A 16631-nucleotide genomic window follows, 5' to 3' on the forward strand; every position below is an offset into this window, starting at 1 on the left:
AAGCACTATATTTCTGATCGCGACCTCTGATGAAGTCAAGTGATAAGCATACCTTGTATCACATTCTATGGACGTGATGTCTCGCTGACGATTGTCCGGCTCTCAGAGGACTTCTGAGAGGACTTCTGAAGGGTTATCAACTACATTTCTCCTCAAATCAAATAAGGTGCTCATGACGGTCTGAATCATCACATGCCAGTTCTTCGTTGCCTGATAACGTCACGTCAAGGAGACTGTCGAGGCTCATCTGCACAGGAACTTCTATTATCACCACCTAGGCCAGCTCGAAGTAATGATTGCGATGTGGGTTTTGTTCGTGCGTGGCTATATCTCGAAGATGTTTCGTGGCTCTCAATTCCTAGGTTCCTGTGTTGCTTGAAAACGTCATCCTGACGCTGTGATCTTCCGGCAGACAAGCCATATGCGCCGGATTTGCAATACTATAACTTGACCTGATTATCTTCCTAAATTCTTTTCTCGCGCATTAACTTGTCCAGAAAGCTGCATTTTACTTAATATACGCAAGTTGTGAGTTGTCAGGTTGAGATCGTCCGAATTGCTACTGGATCACCGCCATGCAAGAGTACACGGAAAAGCCAGCAAGCGGTGCTGAATCACAATTTCAGCCTGGTAAGTCCGCATCTTTGAATCAACTTTGGCCATGCTCATCAGTACTGCAGGTCACCGGATCCCAATCCAGCATCAGAAAAAGCCTGGGCTACAGGCGGAACTGGAGGATCCCAAGCCTGCGTCAACCTGCATACCGACCGACGACTATGGATACCAGACATATAAGGCAGCTGGGAAACTCGCTGGAAAGCGAGCTATCATTACGGGTGGCGACTCTGGGATCGGTCGCGCTGTTGCCATACTGTTTGCAATGGAAGGGGCATCTAGCCTAATCGTATACTTGCCCGAGGAAGAGATAGATGCTCAAGAAACAAAGAGAAGAGTGCAGGAAGCTGGAAAAGAATGTCACTGCTTGGCAGTAGATCTCCGGAAAAGGGAGAACTGCCAGAAAGTGGTCGACGTCGCCCTTCAGTGTCTGGGAGGAATTGACATTCTGGTGAACAACGCTGCGTTCCAGAACATGGTCCAAGACATCAGTGAGCTAGATGAGTATGCTCTGATTCCCCAACATAGTCTTTTGAGCCCCTCTTCACTAGCAGCGTCCCCACAGCACACGAGAAGAGAGAGCTCTCGCATGAGCTGATCAAATTGACCGTCTCGTTAGGGACCAATGGCATCGCACCTTTGACACAAACATCCATCCTTATTATTACTTGTCGAAGTACAGTCTACCACATATGCGATCTGGCTCGACGATCATCAACTGTGCATCTGTTAACCATTATATTGGCCGAGGTGACCTCCTTGACTATACATCTACGAAGGGCGCAATCGTTGCGTTCACTCGAGGATTGTCCAACCAACAAATTGGGAAAGGAATTCGAGTCAACTGTGTGTGCCCTGGTCCAAGTAAGTTTCGATGCCGGATAATTGCAAGGGTCGTCTCTAACATAGCTTCTAGTCTGGACTCCCTTGATCCCATCCACCATGGATACTTCTGCAATGGAACAATTTAGCTCCGTGCCCATGGGTCGCCCGGGCCAACCTAGCGAGGTTGCAACATGCTTTGTTTTCCTTGCAAGTCATGACAGTAGCTACATTTCGGGACAAAGCCTGCACCCCAATGGCGGTGTAATGGTCAACGGCTAAGCGGTTGCCTCAAGCGATCTCAGACTCACAACAAAGACGAACAGGTACTTGAATGCTAGGGCACCAGACTGCTTGAACCATTTACGTTCAATGGTTGGTGGCACCTTTGTCAGAAAGAGAGATAGCAAATGATAAGCCCGTATTATCTGGTAAATTGAAATCCGAGCACCGAAGACATATCAGTCAAAAGGTCACTTGACTCGTTGTATGCGCTGGTATGTCTCCTAAGTACGTAAGAATACAATGCCATAGTCAATATTTTCCAAGGTTTAACGATATCCACCCATTCCTCGAGAACAATATTAACGGCGGTACCACATGCGTGTGATTCTTGTATGTCTCATCTTCTTCTGGAGCTGGAATATTCCATACATCAATGCCTCGGATGTGGGTGGGCCTATATCCCGTCAGCATAGCTCTCACACCAGAATAATCTCAAAGTACGAGTCAAGAGGGAGGTTCAACGAACATCCAGGGACATAAACATCGACAGGAACAATCCTATCACATCCTCGTACGACCGAGTAGCTGTAATGATAGTAGCCGCCACCATTCGCACAACTTCCCATGCTGATGACCCAGCGTGGATCAGGCATCTGATCGTAAACTTGTCGAAGCGCTGGTGCCATTTTGTTGGTCAATGTACCAGCCACGATCATCACATCTGACTGGCGAGGTGAAGCTCTAAAAATAATTCCCAGGCGATCTTGGTCGTATCTAGGTGTCGACAGATGCATCATCTCGACAGCACAACAGGCGAGACCGAAGGTCATCGGCCACAAGGAGCTTTGGCGGGCCCAATTGGCGACCTGGTCAAGTGTGGTACTACAAACGACAATGTTAGTACGATCGGATGTTCAGTATGCATGTACGTAAATGATGCAGGACACGAACAGGACATATTGCATTGCACCCTCTTTCTTTTCCTGACTCGGCAAGGGCACCTCCTTTCGCACCTTCCCAGATGCAGTCAAAGGCTGCCCGGACTGCGCCTGACGCTCGAGTGCCGTCGCTGATTTGACTGGAGAGGTGGACAGCAATGCAAGCTGTTGAGCTCTTAAGAGGCATGGAACTGTAATTGATCGCGCTATATCAAATGAGCCGACGAATGCCAGGAGATAGAAAAATAGACGTACCGCGGAGAGCGCCCAGAACGGCGCGGCTAGATGTAGAGAGCATACTGGGATAATACTTCTGCCTTGTCTGAGGCGCCTGTTAATCAGATAAAGAAGTAGTCGGTGACTAGAGGGGAACAGAACCTCTGTTGCTCAAAGCCCTGCAAGCCCAGTGGCAATGAAATGGTTGAGGTACGAGTTGCGAGTGTTCCGTTCCGGCTCCAAACTAGGAAGGTAACGCCGTTGCGGCCGAAGATGACCGAGCCTATGGCCGCACTAGCTTAGTAACTGGAAGATAATATGGTTCTGAATTCAGCTTACTCCATGTCTTCGAAGTTCGAACCCCAGATGGTAATAATATCGCCCGTCAGATCATATGTCTAGTCGCAGAGAACCCTACGATGATGACATTTGTTTCGATTCATCACATTTGGTTCATTAATACTTGATCTATCCTGGTGGGGCTTGTTATAAAGGGAGTTAATTTTTACTGTAGAAAGGTCACTCAATTTGACTATTACTTAAGTGCATCTAGACTGCATTATTTCTGCATACAATCTACTGGATCAGTAATCCAGAGATGTCGTTCACGAATGTGAGAAAAGACTCTGTTGTAGATGCTGTGTTTCAATGAAAGTGGAAGTGGTTGGGTGGCTGTTACCCGGGCTTATCAGCGCCGTGATGCAATCATCAGAATGAGGAGCTAGGAGCAAAGATCAAGCGGGTCCTCCTGCACTGATGGAAAACAGTGCTCTGCAATTCCCTTCCTACTCCGTCAGTCTACTCTCTTGCCTAATCATTTCCCTTGTATTACTTCCAGTGATCTTTGACCCAGGGAGCTAAAAGAGCCGCACACACGCAAAACGATGTCAGGCCCCAGGATTGCCTGCATATGCGTGATTGGAAAGGCTGTGAGACGATCCGTTGCAATTTGATGCCTCTACTAATTCTCTCAAAGGACAATCCTCTCCATATCTCAATGTTCCCACCGTACCAAGACTCCATTGTAAATTTCTCTTTCTCCTTGAACGCATGCCTTGATATCTTTGAGATACGGCAGAAAAAGACTTCAGTCGGCCAGGATCTGGGCCTCTTGCATGCGATCGACGAGCGATTAGCCGCGTATGGCTGGTTAACAACCACTGGGGTGAAGTTCTTGATCGTGGTGGATACAATAGGGCAACCAACACGTGTTGGGGCCGAAAGTTTGGGCATCGGTGCGATGGCGACATTGAGGGAATCGGACTTGAAGCCGGCAAGTTTCTACCATCTTACTTTGCAACACACTCGAGAGGGCCTGCAAGTTCCATGGAAGCGCTAATGTCGAATGATAGGCTTTCCGAGCGCTGCAAACTGCATACGTTCAACTGTTACAAAACCCGTTTTACTTTCCGGACGATTATACGCCTACTGCGAAGACCACAACATCGAGTTCGAATGCATCGCAAATCGTCGACCGAAGGTTCATTGCGGCAGTCAAGCGTATCGGCGATACCTGGGCTCCGGGAATGACTGGGCTCTGAGCTTTCTCAGCCCCTAAATCTTTTGGAGGGACAAGTCAAACATACTAATGCTCTGAAATGGCCAAAAACCCGCGACAAATATACGGATGTTTCTGGAGACGTTTCTGTATGAAACATAGCGGATAGGCGTGGATTGTGAGAATGATTCGCATTGCTCTGCCTGATCGGCTAGAACTTACACAACCATGGACGAAATTGTGAGCGAACTTCACCCTGAGGCAACTTTTGGACCTTGTCAACTTTTCTGAAGGATTGCGGAAGTGAAGCTCATACCTGTCTTCATGCAAGATACGTTGAAGAATGAGCAGCATAAGAAATGCGAGCTAGCGCTTCACCAATTGCTTGCAGGGGTCAGGAAGCCCATGCCGATCATCCATGGTTACTCAAGCTACCCTCGCTGAGCGTACCTCATGATTGTACTGAGCACGGAAGTGAATCTCGTTTTGACAGCACAATGAGAAATGCAGTCGGAATTGCAAGACAACCCTACAGGAGGTAGTCTGGTTGTTCTAGCAAGGAACACCTTCAGAGTGATCCAGACCAGCCAAGAAAATTGCCACAAAGACTTGCACTTGATGCTTCCTAGACGTTAGAGTGGCTTGGGCAGGTTATTTGTCTCTCATGCTGCAGATTATTTGTTTCAGATTAGAACCTACTCGAAAGAATATGGCGCTGTGACTGCCCGGGGAAAGTGTGGAATTAAGGCCATCAAAGACCGGGCCACATTTTGGATGAAAATTTTGCGTATCAAGTCCGGCGACTTATCAGTAAATTTCGCACGTAACGGGCAGGGCTTGATTGTGTCGATACAAATGAGAAGTACGTATATAATGGGTGGATCGCAGATTCATTGAGTTAAGACGTCGATTTCAGTGTTTTGCAGCGCCATCAAAACATTCTCCAGCTCTCGGGGATCACTAAGAGCCCAAACGCCACCTCCTTTGGTGTTAATTTTACCAACTTCCTTGCCGACCAGATTTCTGCCGACCTTGCCTGGCCCAATGCCAATCCATCTTTTGACTCCTCGATCTTGGTCAAGATAACGAATACTGTCCCACCATTTAACGGTTTCAACGCATTGTCTAGACAAAAGGCTTTTCAAATCGTCCCTTGATTCGAAGGGTAGACCAGAGACGTTTGATATACACGGCAGCTGTGAGGGAAATTCAATGTCGACGTATTCTAGTTCATGTCTCATATACCCTGCAGCTGGCGCCATGATGGGACTGTGGAACGGGCTTTCGCTCTTCAACCTCACAGCACGTGGATCGTGGCCACCAAATTGGCGAAGCTGGATGAGAAGAGTCGTGATCCTTGGTATGCTCCCACTTAGTACTATTTGGTTTCTGGAGTTGATGTTGGCAATCATAACTTGTTGAATTGTGGGTAATCCGTGGCTCGAATCGTCCTTTAAGTCGGGGGAAGGATGACCTGTGAACTCATGTATGGCCGAAAGTAAAGATTCGAGATGATCCGGCTCACAAATCAGAGCTACCATGCCATAGTCTTCTCCGGATTGTTTAGAGGCTTGACGGGTGCATTCAGCCATAATCTCCGCCCGACGGCGAACCAATCTTAGCGCGTCTCTGAACTTAAGATAGCCACCAGCGACCAGAGCAGAGAACTCGCCCAAGCTATGTCCAAGTGTTACATTCACACGAGATCTCGTGTCGAAACCGAATTCCTTTTCCAATATGCGAAGGATCAATATGGACGTCGCCATGATAGCAGGTTGGGAATTCTCAGTCTTGTTTAACTCGCAATTTGGGCCATTTGCTATGGTTCGAGACAGGTTGAATCCTAAAGTATCGTCCATCTCTTCTAAGAATGGTCTGGCCGTGTTAGGAAAATTGTCAACCCAGGAGTTAGCCATTCCCACACGCTGTACGCCATGACCTGGACCTATATCAGCATCAGGAATAGGGATGTTTGGGATTAGATGGTATGACAAACCGGGAAAGAATAGAGCTGTGTGCAATCTTGTTGTGGTAGAGTGCGGAGCGATAGTTTGGCGATGGGGCTCAGCCTCGAGATTGAGCGACAACAGACATAGCGGATGGCATTGGTGTATCTCAGACTGAGGAATAGCAACATGATTTAGTGATTATAAAAGCATAATAATCATTCAGGCTCGGAACAAACATATTGGGTATAATATATGGGCATTATGAACGGTGTCTATTAGAGATGTATTATGACACAGGAGCGTCCGATGGGTGAGATACTGTTGATAAAGACCCAGTAGACTCTATCTAAGGCTTCAGTCAAGTTAAAATCATGTGATTACAAGCAAAAACATCACAACAATATGGTACCTCTGTTTGTACACCGTACTAGCAATAAATAGTTTTGTCCGCTATAGGCTTGTAAATGTATTACTGATGTCGATTAACATCCACTGATTATTATCTAAGGTATCCATCATGACAGTAAGGTACCTAGTACGCCATAATACTGATTTATTCAAAAGGAACAGATGCAGCAAACTGCGAAGCCTTGACTACTATCATTGCATATTATTAAAATGCTTCTTGCCTCATTGTGACACTGAACTCGTAATGTACCCCTTGTAGAACCATGAGTTGACTAATACCTCTATAGACTTTGCAAGGTTATTATTTAAGACGTCTATTATGTCCACACCATGCCACACAGGAACTGTTCCATAGAAGCATATCCATGTCTTCTATGTTCCGTCCTTCCTACCGAGTATTCGGAGTACTGAGTTGCTTCTCAATGTGTATCCGTGTTTGATATGTTTGACATCCAATGTGGAGGTCACAGGGCACCTGACCGCCTTCTCATATCTCCCTGGGCATGGTACACCAAAACTCAGTACATATAGTTTGTTTTTGCTTATGTCTGATATGATATGAGGAGCGGTAGGCCTTGTTGCACCAGCTCTACTGTCTCTCAGTTCTACTCCTCGTGATCGACTTTACTGCTTCATGATTGTCAGCTAGATGCTTGTACCGGATTCAGCAGCAGAAATTATCATTCTGTCGTGATACATCGACAACGTCCTTGCAACTATGTTCGTACCAAAAGCAGGACTCTCCTCCCTGGCCTCGTTGCGCAACCCACGAAGACGTCAGCGCACTAGCTCTGATGAGTCTGTGAGGCAACCGGATGCTAAAAGACAACGTTCTGCGCTGCGGACTGAGAGTCCTGGGCGTTCCTCGGAGGCTCAGTCAGACTTTAAGAAAGGATTACCGAAAGATCCAGGTCTCGACACCGGAGATGCGTCCGACCCAACGATTGCGAAGAAACCTGGCGTGCAAAGATCTTTACCAGTGAGATCATTAAACGAACTGAAGCGACCAGCAAACGAGGTCAACGCAGCTGTTGTGCTTGTAAGTCTGGCATGTGTCTTAACGCAACAAGATTCTGGCCTTCCCTTGTTGTCCTCGCCGGGTGTTGTCTAGTTCTTCATTAACGCTAAAGGTTCTTAAAGTCCAAGACTGATTTCTACACGGTCTCTCAACTTCCTGCTTTTCCGGACCAGATTCGTGGCCTACCGGCAGGCAAGTTATGGACATGCCCGTCTAAGCCAGTGTATTAATTTGTTCTTATAGATTTTCGAGGTATTTTCGGGACAGCGAATGGCTATGCATTGGCCTTGACGGCATCGCATGCTATTATTTGGCCATATTCCCCCTCTGCATCAGCATCGTCCCCCGTGAATGTCTTTACACTTACAATTCCTGAATCTTGCCGAGAATCTCATGGTGCAGCCCCCCTTGGGGTTTTCCTATCGTCCGCAAATGGCGAAATACCAGGCTTAATGGTAGTCATGCCATATACAGGAAGAATTATCTACTGGGAGACCATATCGCATGCTGGATCCCTTGGGCTACCAAGACAAAGACAAAGTGGGCTTCAAGGTCACGTACCTGGCTTGCTCCCAGGTGAATATGTTACTGATGTGATAAACTGCGAGCCCTCCGGTGTAATTGTCACGTTTTCATCGGGGAGGGTCGCTCACATTACCTTCAGGGATTCTCAAGGAAGGCCAACCGTGACGGCCAATCTTCTTCGGAATTCAAGCAGCAGTATTGGGCTACTGAATGGCATAAAAAGCGTCTTCAGTGGTGGTTGCTGGAGGAAGGATGTCGCTGCAGTAAGGGCTGCCCGTTCGCATCAACGAGGGCAGCGGGACATCATTGTTGGCACGACGACGGGAGTGTTTGAGATCTGGGACACTCATTGGAGTAACGGGAGCATAATGAAGAAACAGTTTGATATCAGACAGGATCTGTGCCACTCTTTGGGTCGAAAGCACACAGAAGCAGCCGGTGATACTGATCTAAAGATCATAGATTTTGCCCTTATGTCCTCTGGCGATAATGCGCAAGGTTTACAGCATAGTGGAGCAGAGTCGTGGCGGCTTTGTCTGGTTGTGGCGCCTTCCCGGGAGACAGGTCATCGATGCATATCTGTGGTGCAGCTCTTGCTTTCAGAAGAAGTTCATGTCTTGGCTGCCAGTTCCATAGACCTGAACTATTCTCCGACATTGTCTAACGCCCCGCAGCCCAAGATCAAGCTACATGTAGGCACAGTGAGCCAGACAGCCTTTATTGTGATTGGCCAGTCGGTGTTACTGCTCTCGTTGGTTTCATATGGTGACTCGCCCACCTCACAACTCTTACTAGACTCCGATCGACTTCCCTCGGCTTTCAATGACCATATCACCTTTCGGTCCGGAGCTGACTACGAGCTACTGGGCAGCGGCTGTGAGGATGAACTGGGTGAAGGATCTTTCTCCGCATGCTTGGTCATGGTTCGAAACTTTGGCGTCATTCGAATCGCAGTGAGGCTTCGACAAAGCGCAGGCAATGAGATTGAAGATGCTCAAATTACAGCTAAAACCAAAATCGAACAAGCCGTATTCTACGGCTCGGGGGCAGGCAACCCACTCGATCTAACTGACAAAGGCGGCTTCGACTTCAGCTCGCAAGAGATCGAGGAAGCTGCACTTGAAATTTGCGGAGAATTGCTGCGGTCTACCTCTCATTATATTCCCGCCACGTCGGTCACTCTAGATCAGAACTTGAGATTACGAGCAAAAGCTCTAGATGATCTTGCAAGTCTGTTACTGCAGCATAAGAAACCTTTGCGTCGTCAAACCTGGTACGAGCTACTGTGGGGTGCAGAGAAGCTTGCTGCACAAAGGGCCCTGTGGAAGCTTGAGGATAAGGCGAGGCGGGCAATGGGCCAAGGAAATACGTTTTTGGCTCATGTGATTGGGTCGATGAATGAAAAATTCAAAACAAAATCTGAGTATCAAGAGGACAAAGATAATGTGCGCGACTGGTTTCTTTTTGACACGTTTCGAATGGAACATATTATTCCCTGGATCTTCAAGGGGCTCAAACTTCAGAAGGGGATTTCTACGAAGCAGGGGCGGAGGGTATTAGAAGAAATCGTGCAAGCCAGTGAGCTTTCCTTGGCCGTTTTGGAGACAGCTTTTCGGTTTCGTGATGAGCACGCCCGTCAGTACGGGCTTGAAGACGAGCACATAGAGGACGGCGTGTTGACGTCTGGCTACGATGGTCTCTCTGAATTCTGGACGTCTCAGGCTATCGTTTATCTTGAAACGGGACATCTTTTGGATCTAGAACTCGATACGTGTAGGGCATGGACCCAACAAACAACGGCTTCTTTGGATCTACGGGAGCAGCAGTTCATCCGGCAAATTGCGGAAAACAGCGCCCGCCAACTTCGTGTGCTCAGTTTAATGCACTACGAAAGAGTCAGGTGGCTTTCCTCACAGGATGATCCCAAATCAGTCGATGAGGGCATTGAACTCGAGCAAACACATACCAAGCAGCGCAGGTGGCAGCTATTCAAGTTGGCTGGCATTGGTCAGCTAGAAGACGCAATTTCTCTGGCGGAGAAATTCCGGGACATGAGTGCTTTGGTAGAACTCATTATTGAGCTTCAGGATCAGACATTGGCGGACTCGGAAGGTGCCGGAAATGTCACCAACTATGAATCAGAACAGCTCGGTAGGAGAATATCAACGTACTTCGAAAAGTTCGGCGAACCCTGGGCTGATGCCTTCTTCACTCGCCAAATATCGATGGGTCAATCAGAGATTCTGTTCACGATGAGAAGGTTTCAACCTTTCATCAACCGCTTTTTGCATAAAAATCCGACCTACGCTCGACTCTGCTGGATTAACGATGCGATCGGTGAGGACGACTATGAAGCGGCTGCTCGATCGTTGGAGACCTTGGCTCTTGAGCGTGAATCAGATCTGTGGTGTCATCGCGTTGAGTTGTCCTTGTCAAAACTTGCTACGCTAGCAGCCTGGGAAGAAAGCAGTACAACTGGCAAGCCCATCCTTGGTAATGAGATAAAACGCCTAGAGGACTTGGCTGAATTAGACGCTGTCCAAGAAGTTGTCTATGCTTATATCATGCCAGCTTTGCAGGGCGCGATTGATCAAAAGGCTGAAACTGAGCTAGCAATTGACCAGTTCGGAAAATTTGTGAATGACACCCCATCGCTCCACGAAGTACTATCTGTCTTGCTCACTAAAGTGATCAGCCGGCAAATCCTCAGGGTTGACCAGCTGGTCGATCTGTTGACACTGATCGATGGTGGCCAGGTTTCGGAGGAAACCCAAAATGAATTCATTGGCAAGGAATTCTACCTGGCTTTGCGGGTCATTCGATTGAACTCTTCCACCCAGGAGGGTCCGCCCTACCATGTCCCTCTGCAGAAGCTTGTGTGGCGCAGATGCATGATCAGAGACGATTGGCAATTGGAGAGAAATGCGGACAACACAGATCATCAATCTGAAGATCACATACACTGTGTCTCTCTTCTTCGCACACTCACTCTTTGTTTAAGAGATAGTAAGCATATCTCACAGATTGGACTATCTGAATACTGGTTAACTCAACTGGCAGAACACTGCGCGGATGCAGATCCTCGTTCACTCTATGTACCATCCTCGCCACTGGATGTAGTGCTTAACGAGTCAGATCTCGATTTTATTTTGTCGTCATACCCTCAAGAGCAGCGCAGCAGGATCTGCCGTGATCTGAGCAGGGAAAATGATATACTCCGCCAACGGATTGAAGAGGGAAAACTCGAATTCTGGTACAGGAAACTCCTTATCTCTGCGGAGGAGGCGGTTGCATCTTCAGCTACTCATTCAACTGGCGCTATGGTGCAGTTCAGCGATGGTCTACAGGCCCACCATTCGGAAACAGGAACTCCGTCCACAAGAGCACAGTTGTCGTGGCTTTAATCATGTTTCTCTGTCTCTGCATGCAATACTTAGGATAAACACAGCGGCATGATACTAATGTTCAATGGTTGGGCTGTACAAATGATATAAGTCTGCTATTTTCTGGCTCACTCGCTCCTGTAAGAGAACACTCTTTTGTAGGGATCCTTGGGGCTGTATCCACACGCGGGCTGGAGTCTGCTCCGAATTGTAAGTATTCTGTTTACACTGATGCTCCGTTCGTCTGTTCAGATTTGTGAATTACCGAGGCTCTCAGATTACAGATGTCAGTTTTTGCAAATATTCTTGATGGGTAATGTTCATCTAGCAACGGTATAAAGAACTTGAAGGAAGACGTGTTGATTTGGTATTATAGCCGTTCATTTCACTACTCACTCCAGTGCCGGTCCATCCGCCTCGGTTAATCCCACTATGGTGCCTTGACAACAGCGTATCGGCACTAATAACAGGTTATCACAGATTCCGCCCCCTCTGTCTGGTCTTAGATGTCATTGCTGTTAGTTTGACCACTTTCATTTTGGTCGTGGATCATTGAGTCACCATGCTCGACAGAGTCATTCCGTGGACCGTGGAGGCGATGCTCAAAGACTGGATCTGGTTCAATGGTCTCGAACTTCGTTCTAAAATCCGCCATGCCTTGGCTGCTGCTGTTTGAATGGCGACGAGCGTTCGTGAAGGTATAATCATAGTCTTGGACTTCCTCGCCAGAGCGGCCCCTTGCGCACTGTTAGGCGGTGTTCTTGTACACAACCTCATGATGTAAAAGGACAGTTGAAGCTATATGACAGGGACACCAACCAGTTTCCCTTTCCTCCTCCATCTTTTTTCGTCTTTTTAGGATCAGCATCAATGGGTCCAGATTTCGCAAAATACCGAGGGATATGCTCAAGTGAGGCTGCCATTCCGTCACTAAGTCCTGAGTGATCCCGGCCGTTGAGCTTGTGTGAACGCGTCACTGAGACTTGCATTAGCATAGCTCATCACATTGACCAATGGGTAACCCTTCCAACAGATCTCCTCTTTCATCAGGGGATCTGTGTGTTGAGGTTTGCTTACTATTATAGATAAGCTATTTGAGCGGGCTCTTGATCGGGCTGGAAACGGATTGGGCAGTACACTAGGAGGTAGGGATATATCATCAGTGAACAGAGATACCGAACCAATGGACGGTGTGGGCTATGGTTGTGTTTGAATGCAGAAAACAAGAGAGTCAGGTATTCGGACCGCCTGCATTTGTTGACCGTAACATGGGCATACCTTGAAGTCCCTTATAAGCTTTCTGTTAAGAACGAACACAGATAATTCCAGAGGAACGGAATGGTTATTATGGACAGATTAGTATATGGAGTCTAACTCTGGACGAATAAAAGAGCAAATCCGAACTTAGGCGACAGTGTCACGTATAGTTAGAATCTCATTGAACCAATTCAATACAAGAACAATGATGCTCAATCCAGTTGGAGGGTTGGAGCTCGGATTTGTTGTTTAATTTATAGCATCTAGCTTTAGCTAGAACACCCCATGACCTCATGCATGATAGTAAAACGCGGGGTAAGGACATCCTAAAGTGGTAGTCTATATCCACTTAGCCATAGAAAGGCAGTCCAGAAAGATAGCAACCATCCAATGATAGCCCAAGGACAAGAGAACATGCTAGACGGTGGAGAGATTGGGTAATGAAGTAACCCCCTGTGCCAGATCAATCTATAAAGTAGAGTTGCGCGAAATTTGATTTGAAAACGCGCCAAGAGCTGACAACAATTTGAATAGCTAGATTAACCCACACGCTAGGATAATTTTCATCTCCTCTTGTTGTTAGCTCCGCATATTGCGGTAATATAGTATTATACTTCCCTTTCACTCTGCTTCCGCTCTTTGGAGGCCTTGCGCCTCCTATTCTGTTTCCCACTGTTTCTAAGGTATGCAAGGACCTGCACCCTATCGGATTTTCACAGTCCAGTAGTTCTAGCTGACTAGCTCGCAAGTTGGCACCACTTGGTGTAGCGATGCTGGGCATGCTTAATGCTACATAATATTATGGCTCTTTTTACAGCTATGGCAGCTTAGCATCTATAGTAGATCATCGGGGCTCCACCATGGGAAATTGCGCCAGTAGCAAAACTTATTTATGGCCATGTTAGCTAACACATTACTAATGATTCATCAACTTCCTAGTAAAGCCCAGCACCTGCTTCTGTAGACTAGTCTTCATAAACACACCCGTGATACAACCAGCCAATACTTGTCACAATGTCCCAAGCAAACAAAGATGGATTATCCCCGAATTATATGCAAGTAAGTTCTATAATATCATCCGCACTATCGTATTCAGTAAATGAAGCCTTGAACAATGTTACTGCAAAACCATGGCACATGAACCTGGAAGAGTCATCAAATAGACCCAACCGGAATGCTAACAGTATCCAGGTCCTGAAGGATATCTCTTCGTACGTGGTTCTACCTGAGACTCGAGTCCGACAGAGTTTTCTGACCTCTGTAAGGGGTGAAAAAGCAGCTGAAGCACTGGAAGACCATTTGACAAACCTGGAATCCCAACTGGACAGGCTCCTTGCTGCAGTTGAAGACAATAAAGAATCCCAGGATTATGATGGCAACAGCAATCATCATACAACGGGAAATCTTCACGAAGCCGAATTATCTATGAATAGCCGCTCCAGATGAAATTGACCATCTGTTTCCTTTTCGATGACGCCGACTTCAGTGATGATGCCGTCGATGAGTGTCGAGGGAGTAACATCGAATGCTGGATTCCAGACGTTGATACCCTTTGCAGCAATGTGCACAGTTTCCAACTTCACGATATCAGCTGAATGATCTCCATCGACAGGCCCTTTGATTTTGGTGACTTCAGCTGCTGGTCGTTCCTCGATGACGATATCTTCACCCGATTTGGTGCCGAGATCAATTGTCGTGAGTGGCGCGGCAACAAGGAATTTCACGCCGTGGTATTTGGCTAGTACTGCTAAACCATATGTACCTATTTTGTTGGCTGTATCTCCATTGGCTGCCACTCTGTCTGCCCCAACCACGATTGCGTCCACTTCAGCTTTCGTATTAGCAAGCAGTGCAGCTACCATTGAGTCGGTTATCAATGTAGCAGGAAGTTTATCATGGACGAGTTCGAAAGCTGTCAGGCGGCTGCCTTGGTTGTAAGGCCTAGTCTCGGTGCAATATGCATGTCCCAGGGCCTTTTTTGAAGCCAACGCTCGTATCACGCCCAGGGCTGTTCCATAGCCCGAAGTTGCAAGCGAGCTAATAAAATCCATTCAGTACTCAGATAACACGATCATCAAGGTAAATGCTTACCCAGTGTTACAATGCGTCAGAACTGTAGCTGTTGACTTGCGCGCTGCAAGTGCATGCTTGATAATCCACTCAGCACCATTTTTACCAATCTTCATATTATCGTCCAGGTCCTTGGTCATCATATCCTCTGCGGCGCGGATGAAAGCCTCCGCGACAGTATGCCCAGTTGCACCAGGGGTATCCGCATGATCTGAAATGGTTGATTCGAGTTTGCGAGCAGCATCACTGAGGTTGACAGCAGTCGGTCTGCTGCTCACTAGGTAATCCAACTTTTCCCTGATAAAAAGTTTCACCTCTTCTGCTCCTGCTGATAGTTTATCGTGGACCATGAGTGTATTCAACTCTGACGCGAGTGCGAGGGCTGCAACTATTGCAATGGCCGGTGCACCCCTGACTCTCATTTCCTTGATTGCATGCCAGGCGTCTTCGGATGTTTGGATTGTAATGAACTTTTCCACGTATGGGAGCTGTAGCTGGTCAATGATGGCTAACTTGCCACGGCTATACCTGATTGCTTGTAACATCGATGCCATTGGTACTGCAGCCGCCTTTGCTGAATCTGTATGGTAATTATGAGTATGGCGAGCAGTTAGATGAGGGGATTTTGAATGGGATTCTATTGGACGCTAGACCAAATCTGGCAACTCTTATGTTCCACATATTTTGCCATACATTCCTGCTGTCATGCTTGTGGGTAACTCAACCCATGCTCCACACCTAATTGACTGTATGATCAATTGATCATGCCAAAGTTCTCTAGCAAAACTCGGGGCCTTTTTACAAGAGTGGTCTGGCCGGCAGGCTGGCGTAGTGGTAGGACGCCAGCCCGGCATTCCCTTCCGGATTCAGAAAGATAGCCGATAGCCTCCATTACCTTTCTGTGCCTACAGTGGGGGTTCAAAAGTATTTAGACCACCCTTTTGCCACTAAGATCTTTCGCTGGCTTTCCATTTCTAACTATTCTGCCACCTTAACGCCTGCGTGTACACTATTTAATTCTATTCTAATACACATCCAGATGGCGTGATCTAAGGAGCTTACACCTACTATTTATGCTTGAATCTGTGAGCTATATGATATTAGATGGGGATACAAGCATATTTATACATAATATCCCCAGATACCTCTATCTACCATCTAATATACTATTAAAAAACAGAATTAATGTAATGATCAGCAATCCTTATCCTAAAGTAGTCATCTAAAAGCCTTAACTAGTAAGTAACTGAATTATATATTGTGATATTGATTGGTATGTATGATTCTGATTGAGCCTATGAGAGTGTGTAGAGGATATTTAGTAGATGTTATAATATATATATAACTATATAGACCCTTACATTCCTTTATAGCTTAGGTAGAATTATAGAAGGGGCTAGAATCCCTTAATATTAGTAGGATATATATAGAGTAGCTACTAGCCTACCTCCTACTTTTATATAATTTAAAGATTATATATCCCCTATAATAAATAAATATTCCATCTAGTAGATATCCAGATTAAGTAATATATAATACTTAACTTCTAGAAAGGGTTAAATATTTTATTAAGAACTTAATTATAGTAACCCTAGAAGATATAATCCCCTATTACTAATAATATTATTAAAAATAGGGTATAATAAGTGCCTATATTAATTATTTTAAACTAATAGAGTTACTATAAATTAACTATTTTGACTTCTT

General features: G+C 46.5%; 7 protein-coding genes across 7 annotated transcripts; 3 read left to right on the forward strand and 4 right to left on the reverse strand.

The window, feature by feature from the left end:
* Window positions 1-200: 200 nt before the first annotated feature.
* On the forward strand, window positions 201-1929 carry P174DRAFT_224635 (oxidoreductase, short-chain dehydrogenase/reductase family). The gene is made up of 4 exons (XM_024821390.1): window positions 201-630; window positions 681-1119; window positions 1235-1479; window positions 1532-1929. Exons 1-4 carry the CDS (start codon window positions 576-578, stop codon window positions 1717-1719), a joined length of 927 nt encoding a protein of 308 aa, XP_024681820.1. The 5' UTR covers window positions 201-575; the 3' UTR covers window positions 1720-1929.
* P174DRAFT_443097 (NuoB/complex I 20 kDa subunit family protein) lies at window positions 1532-2994 on the reverse strand. The gene is made up of 4 exons (XM_024827736.1): window positions 2856-2994; window positions 2614-2806; window positions 2189-2544; window positions 1532-2116 (listed from the first exon to the last, which is right to left on the reverse strand). Exons 1-4 carry the CDS (start codon window positions 2896-2898, stop codon window positions 2022-2024), a joined length of 687 nt encoding a protein of 228 aa, XP_024681821.1. The 5' UTR covers window positions 2899-2994; the 3' UTR covers window positions 1532-2021.
* Window positions 2995-3243: 249 nt separating this feature from the next.
* P174DRAFT_392012 (uncharacterized protein) lies at window positions 3244-4357 on the forward strand (the record flags this gene model as incomplete). Its single annotated transcript, XM_024823538.1, has 3 exons — window positions 3244-3745; window positions 3793-4137; window positions 4169-4357. The coding sequence occupies exons 1-3, from the start codon at window positions 3701-3703 to the stop codon at window positions 4355-4357; spliced, it is 579 nt and encodes a 192-aa protein (XP_024681822.1). The 5' UTR covers window positions 3244-3700.
* Window positions 4358-5204: 847 nt separating this feature from the next.
* On the reverse strand, window positions 5205-6451 carry P174DRAFT_461659 (ACP S-malonyltransferase; the record flags this gene model as incomplete). The annotated part of the gene is made up of 3 exons (XM_024830030.1): window positions 5205-6253; window positions 6311-6377; window positions 6407-6451. The coding sequence occupies 3 exons, from the start codon at window positions 6449-6451 to the stop codon at window positions 5205-5207; spliced, it is 1161 nt and encodes a 386-aa protein (XP_024681823.1).
* A 938-nt stretch (window positions 6452-7389) lies between these two features.
* On the forward strand, window positions 7390-11618 carry P174DRAFT_461660 (putative nuclear pore complex subunit Nup133; the record flags this gene model as incomplete). The annotated part of the gene is made up of 4 exons (XM_024830031.1): window positions 7390-7710; window positions 7812-7881; window positions 7933-11220; window positions 11275-11618. The coding sequence occupies 4 exons, from the start codon at window positions 7390-7392 to the stop codon at window positions 11616-11618; spliced, it is 4023 nt and encodes a 1340-aa protein (XP_024681824.1).
* A 290-nt stretch (window positions 11619-11908) lies between these two features.
* Window positions 11909-12796, reverse strand: P174DRAFT_443103 (uncharacterized protein). Its single transcript, XM_024827737.1, has 3 exons — window positions 12675-12796; window positions 12417-12573; window positions 11909-12334 (listed from the first exon to the last, which is right to left on the reverse strand). Coding segments are annotated over exons 1-3 (393 nt in total). The 5' UTR covers window positions 12676-12796; the 3' UTR covers window positions 11909-12099.
* A 1464-nt stretch (window positions 12797-14260) lies between these two features.
* On the reverse strand, window positions 14261-15478 carry P174DRAFT_432546 (S-methyl-5-thioribose-1-phosphate isomerase; the record flags this gene model as incomplete). Its single annotated transcript, XM_024825757.1, has 2 exons — window positions 14261-14891; window positions 14946-15478. 2 exons carry the CDS (start codon window positions 15476-15478, stop codon window positions 14261-14263), a joined length of 1164 nt encoding a protein of 387 aa, XP_024681826.1.
* Between the last annotated feature and the right edge of the window lie 1153 nt (window positions 15479-16631).

Source organism: Aspergillus novofumigatus, assembly GCF_002847465.1.
Source record: "Aspergillus novofumigatus IBT 16806 chromosome Unknown P174scaffold_5, whole genome shotgun sequence".
In the NCBI taxonomy this organism is placed as follows: domain Eukaryota; kingdom Fungi; phylum Ascomycota; class Eurotiomycetes; order Eurotiales; family Aspergillaceae; genus Aspergillus; species Aspergillus novofumigatus.